Raw genomic sequence first — 21,090 nt, 5'->3', positions numbered from 1 at the left:
TCCTATCAAAGCTATCTTTAAGCCTTACTTAGGCCTCATTGATGATCTCCCCATGTCCAAGGTCGTATTGATTAGGCACCAAACAGAAGAAAACAGACTAAAACAGGGAGGGACTACCTGAACTTGTCTATTAAGAACCCTCGTTTTCGTTGTCCGTTGCAAACCGTTTTGTTACGGTATGCCCTAATGAATACGACCCAGGTTTACAGCAGTTCACGCAATTAGCAAGTGCCTGACATCTTTTGAAATATGTCTGCTCAAGGATAGAGATGTGGAGTCAAGATAGTGAAGCCGAGAGACAAAATGTCAGTTTGCCCAGCAACTACTCTGCTCATTATTAGACTTTGGCAACATTTGCATTTTAAGAGCATTGCATAAGCCTCGATTCTGTCACTTAGGAATCCAGTTGGCTCTTTCAATGTTGACCCTTCACAGAGATAATTGCGTGTCTTGAGTACTGGGTCCAGGATTATTTGGGTCCGTTGAGACATAATGTTGTGTAGCCAGAGGGAGGACAAAGACACTGGGAGGAAAAAGGATTTGTCTTTTTGTCTCGTCTCTATATCAGTCTCCTCTAACCTGGGTTTTATTCATTAGGCTCACTGTAGCAAAATGTAGCAAAACGTTTTGCAACGGAAAACAAAAACAAGTGCTTCTTATTGGACCAGCTCAGTTAGTCCCTCTTTGTTTCAGTCCAGTTTCATCTGTTTGGTGCCTTATGAATACAACCCAGATCAGAGTGTTTCTGTTTGGTTCCTATAGTGCTTCATTGAAGCCTCTGAGTGTATATGTACATGTATGTGGATATTTAGTTGTGCACACAATACAGTGAGAGAATCTCCATTGACATGCATACTTGTGGCAGTTCTAACAGTATGTGCGTATGTACATGTACAGTATGGACAAATAATCCTCTGCGGCTCAATGTACTGTTTATGTACAGTAATTATAGCACTATCAAATAATAGGTTGGTGATGGAAGTGATTTGTCCCATTGATTCTCTCTTTCCATCACATACTCTATTTCTCTCTTTCTCTGGGTTCTCTCACTCTTTTCACTGAAATGCAGCATGCACAGTACATTAAAGCTGTCGGACACAGGCTGAGAAATCACACTATTTATAATATTCGGAGAGATATTACAATGCCCTAATTTTTCCCTCTGTTTGAATGTATTACCAATGTACCATTAAGACATCTAACGCATAATAAATAAATGACAATATTTGATGTTGCGATGAGTTATGATAGTACCCCCCCCAGCAACCCACCAACATTCAGAACCTTTTGAGCTTACCACCACCACCCAGCCTTTCCTCATGGCTTTTTGTTTTCGATCCCGTTGTTCCTTTAGGCCACCAACCTAGCTCCCTCCACCACCAGTGCCACCCTTTCCCTTGCCAACCCCGAAGTCTCCATACTAAACTACCCATCTGCACTCTACCAGCCGTCCGCGGCCTCCATGGCTGCCGTGGCACAAAGGAGCATGCCCCTGCAGCCCGGGGCCCCTCAACTCTGTCCTGCCCGGCCTGACCCCTTCCAGCAGGCCCTCATCGTCTGTCCACCAGGCTTCCAAGGTAAGAGATTAAACCAACACAGTGTATGCTGTGTAAAAAGGCCACAGATCTAGGATCAGCTTCCTCTATCCCTGAGCTTAACCTTAAGCATTGGTCCTGTATCAGTGGTTCAATGGATTGTTTGCCGCCATCTTGGAACAGGTTTACATTGAAAAAACATCAGAAAGATAAAAGATTGCAACAGTATACAGTATTACCTGTATACATAAATGCTAAATGAGTGAATTAAAATAGCCTCTATAGCTTGACTTGGGCAGGAGCTCACTGGAGCTGAGTACCGGCACCTCAAATGTTCTACTGCTTGAGCTTCTATTCATCTTATAGAATATTAGCTCAAAAGTAAATATAAACAGTACCGGCACCCAAAATGAGTAACGGCACCTATTTCAAACACTGCCTGTCAAAGGCTCAGTCAGTTTCAGTAGACTAGATCAGCACTGTCTGGCACTAGGGAGTTTTGTTTTTCTCCTGAAGTGAGAAGGGCTTATCAAGCTGTGAGCAGGCACTGCACACCACTGGCTGTGTAGACCTTTTGTTCTGTAACTTCCACTGACCCCCCAAGGCAACGGCAGTCTTCATGTTTAAGAGATATGCTGTGATACATTTATGAGCTAATTAGTCATATATAAATGCATTTATCTATGATTGATGCTTTTGAACCACCGCTCTGGTCTAACCTCTGTTTATGAGGTTAAGACTGAAAGAAACATTCTTTTTGGGGGGGGTTTCTGTGGAACGGCGGATAAGAATTTCCATTTCCTGTTTGCTCCACTCAACCAAGGGTTATATAGATAGCATTTATGTTATCATTACTAACTTAATGTTTTCAAGCTGAATCAGTAATTGAGTACAGTATCACTATAAACTAAAAAACTGTTTTGAAATGAAACATTTTCTTTAACAATTTTGCCATCACCGTTTCTTCCAGGGTGCAGGCCTTTTTGTGTGACACTTAGAGTATTGTTGTTGTTGACCTCATCTATGTTGTTGTGTGTGTCCTCAGGGCTGCAGGCTTCCCCGTCCAAGCACACAGGCTACTCTGTGCGGATGGAGAGCGCCGTTCCTATAGTGACGCAGGCCCCCGGTGCTCAGCCGCTGCAGATCCAGCCAGGCCTGTTGACACAGGTAGGGAGTAGTGACGCAGCGGTTGTCGTGGAGATCAGGGGGCCCACATATAGGCCCTTAATTGCATCTCTGAACTCATAATGATAGTTCATCTTTGTTTCCCTGAGGTGCACAATACACTGAACCTATTCTATTTACTGGGAGACATGAATGTCTCCCTAAACACACATATGGCTAAAAGGGTCTTTTGTATGCTTTTGTTGATGAAAGCTACTTTGGAAATGTCAGGCCGTACCTCTGTATCCTTTACCTACATCAGTGTAACAGGCTAGCCTTTGATCAAGGCAGGGAGTCAGTCTGTGTGTTCTTGTGATCCTCCTGCCCCTGCTGGTAGCTGCTTTGCCTGAGTGAGTTAAACCCTGTTTCTAGTGTCCTCCCACCCTCCCTTTCTCCTAAGAGGAAGAGGCTGCCATGGTTTGATGAACAAGAGGGAGAATTTGTTTGTTCGCGTTCAGAGTTCTCACTAAAACCCTTAGCAGTGGAGCTGTAGTAGGTTTACCAGCTAATGTACAGTCGTTTGAAAGAACATACATACCCATGCATTATTCCTACAATAGACTATAAAGTAGTAAAGTGGAGCAGTAGGCCACCTCCCCCTCTGGTTTCTGGAAATTTCCATAAGCTCTTTAAAGTCCTAGGAGTAAGAAGGGTTCCCTTATCTCTTGTTAATCATGCAGTAGCCAACTAGCGAGGCTCTCTGTGCTGTGTAGAAGACTAATCTGTCAGATTCCAAATGATGATTAGCTTTAGGGCTGCTTCCAAGTCAGGCGCTCTGGAATTATAGGCCTCAGAAGAGAGGGACAGATTAGGAAACGCTTGAGGGTTTTGAGGGGTTCGCTCAACTCCAGAAGGCTACAAAGGTCACCCTATACCCTATAGCATTAACTTAATTTTTAGCATTCATTCTGAAAGACTGCCTCAAAAGAAGCTTTCATAAAATATTTCACAGTATATTAATTTCTACAGTACAAAGCATGCCGTTTATACAGACCAGTAGCACATCCAATATGTGGAAGTACTGGATCTAAATCCCTCATTCCCTTTGTTCTGGGAGGTCTCTGGTGGGTGTGGGTGGGTTTAGCCTTCAGGCCTTTCTGCAGCCGCAGCCCACCCTCGGCCCAGGTTGGGCTCAATCTCCCTGGGTATCTGTAGAGCAGAGCTGAGGCTGGGTGGTGAAGCTGTGGAGGAGGGCCCCAGGCAGGCAGCCAGGCAGGACCTTTATCTGGATCAGGAATGCAGAAAATTTGGAAACAATTGGGGAGTGAGAGCCAGGGCTTTCAGGGCCCTAAGGTGACAAAGGGTTTTTTCCTCGGGGAGAGGAGGTTGTTGTTGGGAAGCAGAGAACTAGCTAGCACTGCTGCTGCTGGGGTGATGGGCCTGGGAAGAAAAGAAAAGGGCCTCTTAACCGGGTTAGGGGCAGACAGGCCGATTACACAACACAGACGCCCGGCGAGAGAAGAATGCCTACTGCCAGGAATGGAGTGAGCAGGATGGATGAAGAGATAGAGGGGTGGAGAGAAGGCGATGGAAGTATTAGTGGCTCTTAATAGGTTCTGGCATGTTGATAAAAGGACTTGAGATGTGAATTTAACCATGGGATATGTAAAGGGAGTCTGCAAGTGGCTTAGGTTGTCTTCTATTGGCCGGGTTTTCGTGCTTTTCCATTGGATGTGCCTGTGTCCTTTATCCATCCACAGCCTGTTCATGTTTTGTTGACCTAATGATGCCTCCCTCCCCCTTCACCCATGGACTGTTTTTGTTTGAAGTTAATCATCTTTCCCAACGTACCTCAGACAAAACAATTCCACTCCTACAAGCTAGCGGTCATACGCTGTTCAACCTTACAATAATTTTTTAACAGTAGAGTATAACAGTTACATTGTGCCAAGAAATGCGGACGACACCAGAAGAATAGACCTGGAGATGTATGCCTTGCACTCTGTATGAGCACAGCCCAGATGTAGGCCTAAGTATTGAGTGCTTTGTCCTCTGTGCTGTGTGCTGCAACACATACCGATGCTGCCGAGGTAAATAGAATGCAAATGCTAATAAAGGAACAATTCATTAGAACCCCACATTAAAGTGCTAATCAATAGAGCTGCATTAAACTATTAGGGCTGCAGACACACACACACACACACTCACTCACACACACATACTCGACTCGTGGCATATTATGCCTGGAAACTCTCTGCGTGTTGCACCAGTAATACAAAGCACGTCCTTTCACAGCAACAATGTGAATTTAATTAAAAGCGGAACTGATTTGGATAATGCCAAACACTTCAGCACACACACAGGAACCAGGAGGGGAGAGGCAGCACATCTTTATCAAACATCCAAAGTCCTATCTATGAACTGTTGATGTGTGTTGTCTGCAAGGCCAGAGAATTCAACTGGCTTTGTTTAAATAGCCAGCCGCTGGCCAGTTGTTCTGCTTGTGTCTGCAAACCTATTGGCTGTTTTGTGTTTTTACAGGGATCCCTTATCTTTTGTTACACTTTAGCGCATTCAATTATGTTCTCTAGTTTTCCCTGTTCCTTTAATCTCTGCAATTAAAACAATGGGAGATAAAACAACACATTTTTTTCGGATGTGTTCTTCCTACCTAAGACTAAGATTATAAACTGAGTGTTTAAACTTAGTGGACAAAACTGCTATAATTACATTGGTAACCAGTTTATAATAGCAATAAGGCACCTCAGAGGGTTGTGGTATATGGCCAATATACCACAGCTAAGGGCTGTGTCCAGGCACTCCACGTTGCGGCGTGCGTAAGAACAGCCCTTAGCCATGGTATATTGGCCATATACCACAACCCCTCTGGCCTTATTGCTTAAGTATACCTCACATGGTTGAAGCGCAGGGTTAATTAGAGATATGATAGAATACGGTAGAATGGAAACAGTGTTCTATTTCATTCTGTGGCTGTCCAGAATTATTCTTATTCTCTTCCTTCCTCTCTCCCCGTCTCTCCCCCCGCCTCTCCCCCTAGCAGGCCTGGCCCAGTGGCACCCAGCAGATACTCCTACCCCCGGCCTGGCAGCAGCTTACCCACACCTCGGTCCAGCACGCCTCCGTCATCCCAGACTCCATGATGGCCTCACAGCCCCTGGCTAACTGGAGGTAAAGAACATGCCTCCTCTTTATGTTGCACACTGTAAATTGTATACTTTTTGGCAATCCAGTGTCTTATAAGCCCATGTGGGCTGGGCATCTGAAAAGATGCAAGACACTACCATAACAAATCAATCGATCAAAACCTATAAGACCAGAATAGTCATGAAAGATTAGACTAGTATAAGCCTGGCATATCTGTAAGTGAAGCCAAATGACAAAGGTACAGTAGTTTCATTGTAGCCTGCAATCCAATTTTATATCCTCCATTTCACCCTGATGAGATTCCAGGCTAGTTTCATTGACCAACTGTGTATTAAAGCCTGGTCAACAGCGAAAGTAGGGATGTTTACAAAGTGCAGAGAGGATCAGCACAGCAGTGTCCTGATTGACAGAGGAGCATGGCCTTGTGACAGGCACTCAGAGGGCTGCCATGAATCACAGTCTATAAGTGAACAGCGAGGCTTTTATAAGAGCACATTTACCTCAGGGAGATGAGATGTATGCACATAAAAGGACATCATCCCAGACATGGCGTGTCACATGGATCACATGTTAGATGGATGGTGCCTGCAGGAAGATAAGCAGGATGCAGGTATATGAGTGTGTTTGCGTGTGTGTGTAATTTAGCAGTGCCGTCTAAGAACAGGGTGGTGGCCAGACACGTCTCTCTCTATCCCCCCCCCTCTCTCTCTCTCCCCCTCTCTTCCTCTCTCCCTTTCCCTCTCTCCCTTTCCCTCTCTCCCTTTCTCTCTCTCTCTCTCCCTCTCTCGCCGCCCACAGCTCCATTGTCCTCACAAAGATGATTGTGAAAGTGTCACACTTCTCTGCAGAGCTATCCCTCTACAGCTTCTGGTGTCAGCTCCCCATGCCCTCCCCTCTCTTCCGCTCTCTTTTCTCCCCTCTGTGTCATGCGGTGACTGTTGCCACCCACAGGCTCCTCTGGGAAATACACATGCTTTGTCTAAACTCTAGTCCCTCAAATAAAGCAGTTTGTGCGTATGTGCTGTAATAGATATGTGCTTAGAGATTAAAATCGGGCAAGTTCACCATGACAGTGTTTAAACTTAAACACATACATATAAAATACAGGTTCAGAGTAGTGATGAGACATATGTTGTGTTCCAGGAATTCTCACCAGCACAGCGGCCATTACAATCCCATCATGCAACAGCCGGCGCTGCTGACTGGCCACGTCTCCCTACCATCCAACCAGAATCAGCCTCTCAATGTGGGCGTGGCCCATGTGATGAGGCAACCGTTGACCAATAACAACAACTCTTCTTCCAAAAAGACCAAGCAGCATCAGATGACTGCCAGGTAAGCACAACTAGGATCTCCTACACAACTAGGATCTCCTACACAACTAGGATCTCCTACACAACTAGAACCTCCTACACAACTAGGACCTCCTACACAACTAGGACTCCTACACAACTAGGATCTCCTACACAACTAGGACCTCCTACACAACTAGGATCTCCTACACAACTAGGACCTCCTACACAACTAGGATCTCCTACACAACTAGGATCTCCTACACAACTAGGATCTCCTACACAACTAGGACCTCCTACACAACTAGGATCTCCTACACAACTAGGACCTCCTACACAACTAGGATCTCCTACACAACTAGGATCTCCTACACAACTAGGACCTCCTACACAACTAGGATCTCCTACACAACTAGGATCTCCTACACAACTAGGATCTCCTACACAACTAGGACCTCCTACACAACTAGGATCTCCTACACAACTAGGACCTCCTACACAACTAGGATCTCCTACACAACTAGGATCTCCTACACAACTAGGACCTCCTACACAACTAGGATCTCCTACACAACTAGGATCTCCTACACAACTAGGACCTCCCACACAACTAGGATCTCCTACACAACTAGGACCTCCTACACAATTAGGATCTCCTACACAACTAGGATCTCCTACACAACTAGGACCTCCTACACAACTAGGATCTCCTACACAACTAGGATCTCCTACACAACCAGGATCTCCTACACAACTAGGACTCCTACACAACTAGGATCTCCTGCACAACTAGGATCTCCTACACAACTAGGACTCCTACACAACTAGGATCTCCTACACAACTAGGACGTCCTACACAACTAGGATCTCCTACACAACTAGGATCTCATACACAACTAGGACCTCCTAAACAACTAGGACCTCCTACACAACTAGGATCTCCTACACAACTAGGATCTCATACACAACTAGGACCTCCTACACAACTAGGACCTCCTACACAACTAGGATCTCCTGCACAACTAGGATCTCTTTAGGTCTGAACACAACACAGTCAGTGACCGGCCATCACCTGCAGTTGACTGGTGCTGCTGACTTTCAACCTTCAACCATTCAGAACACAAGGGCGTATTGTTATTATGTACATACACAGGACCTTTTACATGTGTAAGAAGTATATAGTATGTAGTATGTAGTAGTTGTTAACCTAATAATGGCTCATCCCTCTCTTCTCTCTCTCCTGGCAGGAACGTGTCTGCATACGAGGTGTCCTCCTCCCAGGCGGTACTGTCCCCACAGCGCTCCAAGCGGGTGAAGGAGAACACCCCTCCACGCTGTGCTGTGCTCCAGAACCACGCCCCCTCCTCCAGCTCCGGCTGTGGACCCCCACAGGGTTGTGGAGGGTGGGGAGCGGGCGAAGCAGAGCAGGCTTCCAGCACCACCCAGGACCACCACCAGCACCACAACAGGCCGCGTCAGACCATCATCATCCCTGATACACCCAGCCCGGCTGTCAGTATAATCACCATCAGCAGTGACACGGACGAGGAGGATGATCACAAGCAGAGCAACACCAACCATACCAGGTACAAGTCAGCCATTTTGGGTCAGACATTACACACGTGCAGAGATCTGGGAGCCAGGGTTTAATACAAAACAGGAGGCCATGTTTAGTGTCATTACTGACAGAGTTGGGTTTGATTTCGTTTCAGTTCCAGACAATTCCACCCGGCACGGCCAGAAGTGGACTGGCCACCCCTCATAGCCTGGTTCCTCTCTAGGTTTCTTCCTAGGTTCCTGCCTTTCTAGAGAGTTTGTCCTAGCCACCGCTCTTCTACATCTGCATTGTTTGCTGTTTGTGGTTTTAGGCTGAGTTTCTGTATAGCACTTTGTGACATCTTCTGATGTAAAAAGGGCTTTATAAAATATGTTTGATTGATTGAATTCTGTAATAAGATTGGACATGATTGGCATAAGGCCATTTATCAGTGAATTGATCTGAATTCACAAGTTATTATGGAATCGACACAAACATTGGTTAGTAGGTTAGTAAGCTGATGAGTACTATATGAGGCATTAAATAGAGTGCATCCTCTTCCTTGCAGCTTGTCCAAGCATAGGAAGAACGTCATCAGCTGTGTGACGGTACACGACTCCCCCGACTCGGACCTGTCCAGTAACAACAGTCCCTATGCCGTGGAGTCCAGGCTGGCCAACAACAACGGCTACCATGACTCCAAGACCACCTTGCTGGACAACTACAGCAACGGCAACAACCCCCGCACCATCATCATCCCCCCTCTGAAGAGCCAGTCCAGCGAGGTGCTGAGCGAGTGTGAGCGCCTGATGCCAGGTATCTACACAGATATCTACACAGGTACCTACACAGATCCGCACACCCATGTAGACAAGGAGGGATGGTCGATACTCATCTGGAGTATAGGAAATACTATATTCTGTAGAGATAGCTTTTTATTTGAGTTGAATATGATCATTATTATCATTGTCGGTACTCCAGTTTACCCATTCGCTAAGTCCCGCCCGATTGGTTACTGTAGCTACCTTGGTCAACAATTGGGTGTTTTGTGTTTGTATATTGTACTCGTGCTATTTTCTTGACCTGGATTGACCTCTTTCCCTTGTCTCATTTCTGCTTCAGATGCAATGAATCATCAGAATTCGGCGTATAAGTTCAAAACCTCCAACGGCGTGGGCATGATGTCTGGCAACAACCACCTTTCGGGGGGCATGGCTTACCGACAGCAGCGCTCGGGGCCACACCCCTTCCAGCAGCAGCAGCCTCTCAATCTCAGCCAGGTATGGAGAGAGAGCCAAGTAAGAACCCATCTAAATTACCTCGTATCATTTACCGTGTGGAAAGTTTGTCTCTGACAGACTAGAATTTGGATTGCACTGACTTTGTCCTCGTGTCTCTCCCTCTCAAGGCCCAGCAGCACATGGTAGCTGAGAGGAACGGAGGCCACCGGCGCCAGCAGGCTTACATCACCCCAACCATTGCAGCCCAGGCCCCCTACTCCTTCCAGCACCACAACAGCCCCTCTCACACTGCCAACGTGCACACACACCTGGCTGCCACCCACCTGTCTGCCACCCACCTGGCTGCCACCCACCTGCCCGGCCAGCCTCACCTCTACACCTACACTGCCGCACCCGTCGCCCTGGGCTCCACAGGCACCGTGGCCCACCTGGTGGCAACTCAGGGCTCGGCCCGCCACACGGTCCAACACGCCACATACCACACACCGGGCATCGTCCACCAGGTGCCTGTCAGCATGGGGCACGGCGTGCTGCCCTCGCCCACCCTCCACCACAGCCAGTACCAGGCCCAGTTTACCCACCAGACGTACATCAGCGCCTCGCCTGCCTCCACTGTCTACACTGGATACCCACTGAGCCCCACCAAGGTGAACCAGTACCCTTACCTCTAGAGCCAAGCCAACACACTGGAGACCCAGAACCCCCCCCCCCCCGACCCCAGCACTACTGATGCTGCTCACCCCATGTCCTCCCTCCCTATCCCTACTCCACGGACAGAGAGATAGAGAGACATGCATTCTTTATGAAACTGTCACGTTTAACTTGAAGATATAACGACAGAGAGGAAAAGGGAAATACACAGCCCCTCTAAGGGACAGGAGGGGTGAATTTTTCTCTCCAAAAGGGCCAGTTTTGCTTTGTTTTCTCTCTTGGTTTTATTTTATTATTCTCATTCTTTTACAGCAAGGTCTTCGTGACAGGCGTTTGAGAGAGATGGAGGGTTTCTGTTCTTCTAACACGGCTTTTTGTTTTGTTTTCTTCTCTTGAATTGGGGGTCCCTCTCTGGATGTTGGAATTCCCAATGTGAGAATTCCCATGAGGATTTGGGAATGAAGGTGAAATACGGAAACCTGCTGCTCTTCAAAGAATATTAAAAAATAACGATGGCCTTGAACTGTCTTAAACATTTCCAAATCATTCAAGGTGTGGGAGAGAGAACAAAGCACCCCTCCTTCTCCAACAGACAACCGGAGTCAGGAATCTTCTGGAAATATAACCAACGAAAGACAAAAAAAACATTCTAATGTATTTATAGCTATTTCCCCTTCATTTTTTCGTTCTCACCTTTTTGAGGAGACTTATGTTATAGGTATAGGAGTCATAGCCGGGCCCTGTTTTTAGAATGTAGCAGTCTGCACCCAGATTCTTTTATCAAGAGCTTTTTCTGATACCAATAGAATTGATTTGTTTCTCTTTTTTCAATGTGATTGCACAAAGTGGTTATAATAACATAGGCATGTACAACGTGATTATCTGTGTGTGCGTGTGCTACTGTCAGCCATGTGTGTGTAGTCCACCTCCTCTTGCACCTTTGTGCTATAATTCTCTGAATCCTCCGCAGTCTTAGGTTTGACCATTGTTCCCTTGTAGTGCCTTACAGATATAACGACACAGTTTATGTCGCTGGAACCTTGAGAACTAACAGACTAGCTGGAACTGGTTCCTTGGTTTGACATGTTATTGTCAGGGCAGTTTTGATTTCTCTTCCAGGTGTAGGCTTAGCCCCTAGCTCTGTTTCCTATCCTTATGACAGTATACTACAGAGTTCAGAGGTCAGAGTTCATATTTGCCTGACCTTTGGCTTTTTTGTTAAGTGTGCATGAGTTTAACTTGCTTAGGGTACTGAACCAAAGTCGTTAGATCAATCCTCGTTACGTTGTGTGCTGGATATTAATGTTAATATGTGTACAGTATAAGCCTTTGTCACCGTGATATCCATACATACCATGGCTTAAGTTTGAGATGTGTTACTTTGTTTTTATATCACACAAGGAATTGGTTCAGAGGAATGATAGAACAGAGAAGTATTAGCACAAGGATCCATTTTGGGGTAATGGAAAATGCAGAAATACAAGAATGTGACTGTCAAAAACATGTATGTGATGAGTTCAACATAGGGTGACAGAGTCCAGAGTTCGACAAAAAATAGCAAAGGCCTGATGGGAAGTTGTGGTTGCTATGGCTGAGATCCTGAGAAGGCCAGTGAGAGAGAGTCTGGTTGGTTGCAGTGGGGAAGCAGAGTATTGAGGGCTGGTGAGAGGGGTTGCTGGGTAGGAGTCAGACCTGGACTCAAATAATATTTGAACATTTTCAAATACTTTGAACATTTGTTTTAGCCTGCCTGGATTGCCAGATGGGCTATGTTTGCAGTTTAGCAAGCATTACTTCCATTGTGCCAGGCAAAGTCAGTCAAGCCCAGCTAAAGTGTTTGAAATGATTTCTAATAGTATTTAAACCCAGATCTGAGTAAGTGAGCGGCTACTAGAAAGATTTGGGTTGGGATGGGTAGGAACTGAGGATGGCAGAGTGGTAGGGTGGCATTCCTCATGTTAATTGGACTAAAAGAATAGCATGTTGGCACTGAGCAGGTTGGTAGGAACAGTGGGTAGGAGTTACAGGGGCTACGTGAATGCACACCTAACTCAAGATACAAGTTGTTGTGTTGTTGTTGTTGTCTTGCAAAGATAAATGGAAGTGATTTAGTCTTTTCTGCTCTGAGGGTTGTGTAGCACCTCTCAGCAGAGAGGGAGAGACTGGAATGGAACAGAAATGCTACAGTGTACACCTGGAAGGTCTTCCTATGAAAGGGGCTTCATTTGTTAACACTATCTCTGTTTTGTCTTTGGAATGTGTTCACAGACACCACACCACCAGAAAGGGATACCAGATATGTAGTAAGAGAACTGATTGGCCTATTGCTTCTATGTGTTTGCTACTTAATTTAACATTCGTTTCATTTGTCTTAGCCAATGATATATGAATAATCTCTCTGTTATATGTTATACTGTCCTCATTAAGTGGGCACATCAGAACTGCTTGTGGTTTTAGGAGAGCCTTCCCCCTTATCCCTTCATATCATGCCATAGTACTTGCATTTGAAGTGATTGTTTTATTTTTATGTCACTATTGAACTTTTGAAATGGCTGTAGGTACAGTATATATTGTGTTATTTTACAGATAGTTGCAATCAAGTGTTTTGATGATTTGTTATTAGGCTCATTTCTATTTTGATTTGTAACTGGGAGTTGCTGTATGTTGATGTTAAGTATTCCTAGGAGGGTGTGTATACCTGTGTACAGTGTTCAGACACCGGTGACGATAATAAGGTTGTAAAGTTGATGATAATCCATTGGGGCCCTTATAGGTACTGTAGGTAATTTAGGCTTGAGTGTGTCAGACCCAGGTTTGCTCCTCAAACCAAACCTAAAACAACAACATCTTGGTACTTCACCAATATGCCACCGTGCTCCCTCCAACCGGCTCCACCATGCAAGCCTTGGGTTCCTGGCAGTCAAAGATGTGGTGTAGAGATACCGTGCCGTAGGTATACATTGCTGGTTACATCATTTTCTTTCTGTTCCGAGTTGTACCTTTGTTTGTATGTTTTTGTTCATTTCCTTAAGGCCTGTGGGCCTAAGCACACACACAAGAGAGATGCTTTTACACACGAGAGTTTGGCGCCTCCATAAAGAGGAAGACTACTGAAACATTCCACTGCAGAGAGAATCCGACATCCATACTGCACACCCAACAGCCCCTATAGCTCTCTGCTCACTTGTCATTTGGGGACTTTTCTTTTTTCCCACCAAAGAAATTCAACATGTTGATGATGTACAGTACAAACACAAACAATCCCCAATGTGGTCTGGCAATACCGTCTGCATTAAAGGTACATGTTTAGACCAGACGTTATTGCCAGACCACATTGGGGATTGTTTGTGTTTGTACTGTACATCAACATGTTGAATTTCTTTGGTGGGGGGAAAAAAAGTCCACAAATGACAAGTGAGATGTGCACATATAGTACTGTAGAAATACATACAGTATGTGCACATATAGTACTGTAGAAATACATACAGTATGTGCACAACACACACATATGAGTGATTAGAGTTGCCACAATATCTGTTTATGGTTGAGCTATTTTAAAGGAGTTTACTGTCATTTGCAGTCCACCATTCTCAAACATCTATGATTTGAACAATGTATTATTTGATATCTGTCACTTGTTGCCCCCTAAATGTAAAAATGGAATCCTCTAACTTCTTCGAATTGTTTTATATAAGTGTTTTTTACGTTGTTAAAGTTGTATTTTAGCTTTATTAATGTTGTAAGCAAATGAATTTTTTAAAAACAAAAACATGTTATAAGTTAATGTGCCATGGAATGACCTATAGAGTGAAATGAATAAAAAAAAAAATACCAATAATACCTTTAAAATAATGGTCACTAGCACAAAATGAATGTAATATGTGACCTGCTTCATCTGAAATGCTTTAAATATTTCTGCTTGAGTGACCATTAGTTAAAGTAAAAATTTGATTTCTACATTATTTGTTGCCATGCAAGATGCAATAAGTCTGTGATTCCAGCAAAAACAACTTGACTCAGCATAAATTCATTTGAAAAAGTCAACATTTTTATTCCGATATGGGGTTTTCAAATATGATATATTCGATTTCATTCTATTTTTTTTCATGTATAATCTAAATTTAGCAAATTACGAGAAGCCCTTTGAATCTTACACTCAATTTTTTTTCAACGGACTTGCTATATTTTGAATGAGAACATGTATTTGAATGTGTAAAATATGTTCGTATCATACTACTTTGTTTAACATGCGTTATGTGTTTTTATTAAGGAAAATATTAATCAGAAATGTGAGCATCAACATAGATCCAGTGACCTTACAATTACCAAAATGTGCTTCTTTAGAGTGTCAAGAAATTCTTGTGGTAATGAAGTTGCTTTACTTTTAAACATTGTCTCTCCTCTGCTACTGTAGCCATTTCAATGTTAGAATACTGCCTTCCAAATAACTTAACGATATCATCAGAGCTTTAAGATGTGGTTTCAATGAAAGAGAGCTGTGTAAAGCGGCCTCTTTGTGAAGCCTGGTATTTTACAGCTTTGTTCTTGAAATACTCTTGCTACACAAGAAGTGCTCAGCTTCCAACTTTTCCCACAGTGTGTTTGCGAGTACTTTTCCTGGAGCTTTGTTTGAAATATTGCGAAACATTCCTGAAGGCATGGCACACATTTCCAGTCAGTCTTCTCAGGCCAAACCCATCTGAAGTGACTTGAATCATTTTAACACCTTACTAGACGAGAATAATAATCTTACAACCGCTACACTCCTTTGAAACATTTTGCAATCATTTCATTGGAGCTTTGCATAGCACATTCTCCCAAAGAAGCAGGGAGGTGGGAAAAGTACTTATTTTAGGATGATTTAGGTTATATACATAATAGAAACTCCATAAACAAGTAACAACACATTCTTAAAGCCCTTCTGTATGAGAGTTGGTCTGTATGTGTTTGTGTGTTTGTCAAGGGAATCACCTCCTTCATTGTTTTTTTCTTTGGGGATTCAGGCTGAATTGGTGAAGGGTTTGATGCTGTCTGTAATGGAATAGGTCAAGTGTTATCATTTGGCCAGTTTTTGTACACATGTACTTGAGAACCAAGATGTATTTTATTTATTTAAAAAAATCTTCTCAACTCTTGCTAAAGACATGTTAGAGGTCTCTTTTGATTATAGACTAACAGTTTGAAACAATTTGGTTTAGAAAGTTTATTCTTTAGCTAGTTCTTTCCAGCTCAAATTGGAAATAAGCATTGTAGTAAAGTCCTTCAGAGGATGGGTTCTTGCCTAATGAATTCCCATAGATAAAGCCCAACACAAACTTTATTTCTCCACAGTTGACAGCGGTACAAGAGATGAAACGTAGCAGTAAAGCGCTGTAACTGTCACACTGTAGCCATTTTGCAGTCATCTTGATCGTGATTTCGATTTTGTACTTGCACAACAGCATTCACAATGAAATGGGTACAAAGTCTCAAGACCTAAAAAGCATCAGACCCTGACCCTGTTGTGTGTCCATTGCTATATGGTTTGTTAATGATGTTCAAATCTCATAAGTTGTCGTTCAGGCTATTGTATGCTGCAGTTTTTCCTAGTATACTTCTTTGTTAATTGTCTCTCATTTACGTTTATCAGGGATTTTTTGAGAAGTGTTTGTTGACTCCTTGTTTCAATCTGTTCATGTATCGTGTTCTTTAGACTAATATTACTGAGTATGTTATGAGAATGGATATTTTACTGGCTTTATAGAATGTTTAAATATAATAATGAAGAATGATTAATTAAACTCCTAACAAGTTGAGTAATTGGCTATTAAGCGCTTGTGTTACCATTTAAGATGTTGTGTGCTTCTCTTAATCATTTTCGTTGTAGAAAAATTGAGTGAATTTATAATAGGCTTCGAAAAACTAATGATAGCATTGTACATTTACAGGAGGATTTTAACCGACAACTTTGTCATAGAAAAAAAAAGTGATTTTAATTGTCCTCTTTACTAACTGTAGGGTGAGAAGGGGCTGGCGTTGTGGTGAACTATGTTCTAGCTTGTTATTCACTGTCACTTTTGATCATTTCTTCGGTCTCCGAGGTGAATCGAGTTATTCATGAGAATTTGTATGCTCACATATGCATATTGTATATGTGTAGAAATGTAATCACACTTTGTCTTGGATTTACATTAAACTGTTAAGTCACGGCACCAGTCTCCTGTGTCATAGAATTATCATTATTTTTTATCTGGTGTATGTGTGAGTGTTTGTGAATGTGTGCGTGTGGGGTGGTTGTGATAAAATGTAATGCAAAAGCAGATAGAAATACAGTTTATCAACGTGGAAAATTGATGGATGTTTTGACAGACAAAAGGATGTGCACCTGAAGAAACCTGAAAGACACCGCACTGAAGGTGAAGTCCAATTAGTCGATGGTTGATGTTTCACTGCAATTGGAGTAAAATACATGAATGAATCACTCATTTCATCCGTTGATCTGTTTTGTGACAAATGTCTCTGTATTTTTTGTTGTTGTAGTTCAGTGGGTACAATCAACTTTACCCTAGAAACTCTATAACCCTAGAAAATATTTAACTAGCTCTGTAGATTGATTCAGTATCAGAGGTACAGTCGCCAGACTGAGCTCAGTTTCAAATCCATCCTTGATGTAAATGTTCTACTGAACATTTTATGCCACTAGATGGCAACGATTAACCATATTTTATTGTTGTGCTACTTGATTATGGTCGAATCATTTTTTCCCTCTATTTGCATATTTAACTCAAAGTGTTTAATAGTCTTGTCTATATTTGTTGACATGCGCTGTTTATTATAAAATCACAATATCCCAGCCTATAAGTGGTCTGTCTATTGATTTTGCTAACAAATATTTGAGGTAGGGAAAATAATGTATTGTATACATTTACATTTGAGTAATTTAGCAGACGCTCTTACCTTCCCTGACAATGCTTTAAGGAAAATAAAAGTTCAACATTTTCTGTATGATGTAGTTCATAATTTATCCTTCAGTCTGTTTCTGTCTGCCCATTTCATTTGATCCCATGCAGATCGCTCAAGGGCTTGGGTCCATCGCGACGTTGCCGTGAAACCACAGATGCCGACAGAGATGGACAACCCAAATAGGACCATTGAATTGGACAACCTAATGACCTATTTGAAGGACTGCCCCTGTAGCCAATGGCCGTGGGACCTGACAAAATAGATATCTAATAAGGGTTCAGGGGGAGGAGTTATTGCAATCCTCATGACGAGTGGTCACTGTGAGAGCGAGAGATGTCTAAAGAAAACGGGAAGGAAAATTATATTTTTCCTTGATCTTAAACTAACTTGCTAGGTATTTCAAGTGGTATTTAGATAGCTATTCCGGTTTCATGTTATTGTTTTTATGGATATGAAAACGTCCAGACAAAGAGAAACAGAACGTGAAGCTCCGTTTTGGTAAGAGGATGTACTCTGCTATGTCTGTGATTGGGACGTAGTAAATGCATGGGATAGATGGGCACAGGATTCCGGTTATCTATTTTAACACCGAGTCCAACCAAACTAGCTAGCTAAACTGTTTAAAACATGTCCATGGTTTGTTTCAGTTGTTGAATATTGACTCAAGATTGTTTATGAGAAAAACAAAGTATAACTTGTTTTATTTAATCATAAGATATTTCAAGTGATATTTAGGAAACGGGTCGGGATAATAAGGAGACTACTTCATGACGAGACTGCCAGCCAGGCAGCAGGTTAGCTAGCTAACGTTAGTAGTGAACGAGAATAATCTCCCATTGAGACCCGTTAGGCATAGCGGAGGGATGTAGTTTGTGGGTGGGGGTGCTGCGATTTTTGACTGGGAGAGCAGAAGAAAAAAAATCCTGTAGTCTAAATCAGTCAGCTAATACAGGACTAGTAAAGGCCCAGTGCACTACTTTTGTGAAATTACTGTGCATTGTTTTTCTTCATGGTGATGGAAAGTCAACAGGTTTCCTAGATGACCAGCCTATGTACCATACACAAAAGTACATTGACATTAAGTGGTTTGTAAGGATGGTAAATTAATACTGCACAAAAAGTGGTTTTCCATGATATTTGGTCAAGAAAAACATTTCATTTGATGTGGATGTTTTGTGTCTTTGCCCATAAATTTGCACATTTCGATGGACAGGCTTTTGTTTCTTCTGGATTCCATTAGAATGACAAATCACAGAGAAGGGAACAAGGGCAACAACTATTACAATTCCAGCTATTGAATCCAAGCAACTGAACTAGTAAATAAGAAGAATATTAGTATTTACTAGTGCTGCCAGTCAGACACACATATTCACAATTGTTATGTTACATTGTAACTGGTTTTGGCACGTGCGGGTAAATTCCCCCACACTTTGCAATTTACTGTAGCTAATCCCTAGTTTGCGTTTACATCACCTTTGTCAAGTGCCTGGCCTGTTATTAAAGATGGGTGTCTTCTTAATGAGTTGCAAGTGCAAGTCCCCAATATAAAAGCTTAACCCAGGAGAGAACAAAGGACATAACCAGGCAGCTGAACTCCAGGGTTGACCTAACTAGCATGCCTGCGTCCGGCCTAGCACACCGTCAGGTCAGGGTCATTAAGAGTGAGTGATTTTTAGGATAAACATAACATTTTAGTCTTTCCGTATAAATTGGGCTGCATATTTATTGCCTATATTCTTTGCTTTGTTATGTCCTCAGATTGGTAGACAGACGGACATCTGTCTATGCTCACATCATGTATTGCATTTCTCTGACATAGTTGTTTCTTTTTGCACACAGCTTAATCACCCTTCTGTTACCAGAAGCAGATCATATGGAAGAAGGGGCACATTGAGGGAGCTCACACAAGCAAGACCTGCATTCTCAAGTTTGCTGTATATACTGGGATGATTATTCTCTTCATAAGTGGATAAAATGCCCTGACTTCCATGCAATGGAGGGTTTAAGCTTCTCTATGGGTTCAGTGGTGATTCCCAAGACCTTGCTGCGCATTCAATGCTTTGGTGCAGCGGTCCTGGGGCTGATCGTCTTGGTTACGATGATCACATCAGCTTCACCTGCAGCAGGTAAGCAGGCACACCTCTCACAGACAGCATTTACCACCAATTTGTACTGCGTTGATATCATGTAACAAACCTATACAGTCATGATGTAACAACCATGGACCAATAAGACATTTCAATGGGTTTTGAAGGTCATATGAGGATGGCAAGTCAATCTTAACTATAGGGAGCCATCTACTGTGTGTTATTACACCCATAGCATGTTACTTTCCATTAGTATGTAAAGTTATATTAATGTTTGATAACTTCACATAGGATGGGCAAGTAGCCTATGCCTGGTAACAAACAGATGGCAAATCAACAGGTGGGAAATGTTATGGAATGCTAAGCGATAATGTCAGTGTAATAACCCTTAGTTGAATAACCTTTAATTGTATTTGCCATATTGACAATAGCCTACTCACAGTTGGTGAAATATCACATTACATTGCATTCGGAAATTATTCAGACCCCTTGACTTTTTCAACATTTTGTTACGTTACAGCCTTATTCTAAAATGTATTAAATCGTTTATTTACCTCATTAATCTACACACAATACCAAAGCAAAAATGACAAAGCAAAAAATAGGTTTTTAGAAATATTTGCAAATGTATTAAAAATAAACACGGAAATATCACATTTACGTAAGTATTCAGACCCTTTACTGAGTACTTTGTGGAAGCACTTTTGGCAGCGATTACAGCCTCGTGTCTTCTTGGGTATGACGCTACAAGCTTGGCACACCTGTATTCTTCTCTGCAGGTCCTCTCAAGCTCTGTCAGGTTGGTTGGGGAGCGTCGCTGCACAGCTCTTTTCAGGTCCCTCCAGAGATGTTCAATTAGGTTCAAGTCCGGGCTCTCGCTGGTTCACTCAAGAACATTGAGAGACTTGTCCAGAAGCCACTGCGTTGTCTTGGCTGTGTACTTAGGGTCGTTCTCCTGTTGGAAGGTGAACCTTTCTCCCAGTCTGAGCACTCTGGAGCAAGTTTTCATCAAAGATCTCTCGGTACTTTGCTCCGTTCATCTTTCCCTTGATCCTGACTAGTCTCACAGTCCCTGCCGCTGAAAAACATCCCCACAGCATGATGCTGCCACCACCATGCTTCACCGTAGGGATGGTGCCAGGTTTCCTCCAGATGTGAAGCTTGGCATTCAGGCTAAAAAGTTCAATCTTGGTTTCATCAGACCAGAGAATCTTGTTTCTCATGGTCTGAGAGTCTTTAGGTTCCTTTTGGCAAACTCCAAGCGGGCTGTCATGTACCTTTTACTGAGGAATGACTTCCGTCTGGCCACTCTACCATGAAGGCCTGATTGGTGGAGTGCTGCAGAGATGATTGTCCTTCTGGAAGGTTCTCCCATCTCTACAGAGGAACTCTGGAGCTCTGTCAGAGTGACCATCAGGTTCTTGGTCACCTCCCCGACCAAGGCCCTTCTCCCCCAATTACTCAGTTTGGCCAGGCAGCCAGCTCTAGGAAGAGTCTTGGTGGTTCGAAACTTGTTCCATTTAAGAATGATGGAGG

At 43.1% G+C, this 21,090-nt stretch overlaps 2 protein-coding genes across 9 annotated transcripts in view; both read left to right on the top strand.

The window, feature by feature from the left end:
- The window catches only part of LOC129866835 (homeodomain-interacting protein kinase 2-like), a 95,772-nt gene extending 79,056 nt beyond the window's left edge, over positions 1-16,716 (top strand). For 2 of the 7 annotated variants that reach the window (XM_055939806.1, XM_055939805.1), the window contains exons 8-15: positions 1,355-1,577; positions 2,581-2,702; positions 5,698-5,828; positions 6,948-7,139; positions 8,344-8,682; positions 9,202-9,449; positions 9,756-9,913; positions 10,042-16,716. In XM_055939806.1, coding sequence (XP_055795781.1) covers positions 1,355-1,577; positions 2,581-2,702; positions 5,698-5,828; positions 6,948-7,139; positions 8,344-8,682; positions 9,202-9,449; positions 9,756-9,913; positions 10,042-10,545 — 1,917 coding nt within the window. In that variant the 3' untranslated portion in view covers positions 10,546-16,716. Of the gene's footprint in view, positions 1-1,354; positions 1,578-2,580; positions 2,703-5,697; positions 5,829-6,947; positions 7,140-8,343; positions 8,683-9,201; positions 9,474-9,755; positions 9,932-10,041 lie in introns of all 7 variants that reach the window. The other 5 variants (XM_055939802.1, XM_055939800.1, XM_055939801.1 and 2 more) reach the window with 4 other exon arrangements.
- Positions 16,717-17,602: 886 nt separating this feature from the next.
- The window catches only part of LOC129866834 (UPF0606 protein KIAA1549-like), a 97,059-nt gene continuing 93,571 nt past the window's right edge, over positions 17,603-21,090 (top strand). Inside the window, exons 1-2 of one of the 2 annotated variants that reach the window (XM_055939798.1) lie at positions 17,603-17,965; positions 19,307-19,593. In XM_055939798.1, the coding sequence (XP_055795773.1) occupies positions 19,461-19,593 (133 nt within the window). In that variant the 5' untranslated portion in view covers positions 17,603-17,965; positions 19,307-19,460. The remainder of the gene's footprint in view (positions 17,966-19,306; positions 19,594-21,090) is intronic. The other variant, XM_055939797.1, reaches the window with a different exon arrangement.

This window comes from Salvelinus fontinalis, chromosome 12, assembly GCF_029448725.1.
Source record: "Salvelinus fontinalis isolate EN_2023a chromosome 12, ASM2944872v1, whole genome shotgun sequence".
Classification (NCBI taxonomy): domain Eukaryota; kingdom Metazoa; phylum Chordata; class Actinopteri; order Salmoniformes; family Salmonidae; genus Salvelinus; species Salvelinus fontinalis.
This window is presented reverse-complemented; position numbering and strand designations above follow the sequence as displayed.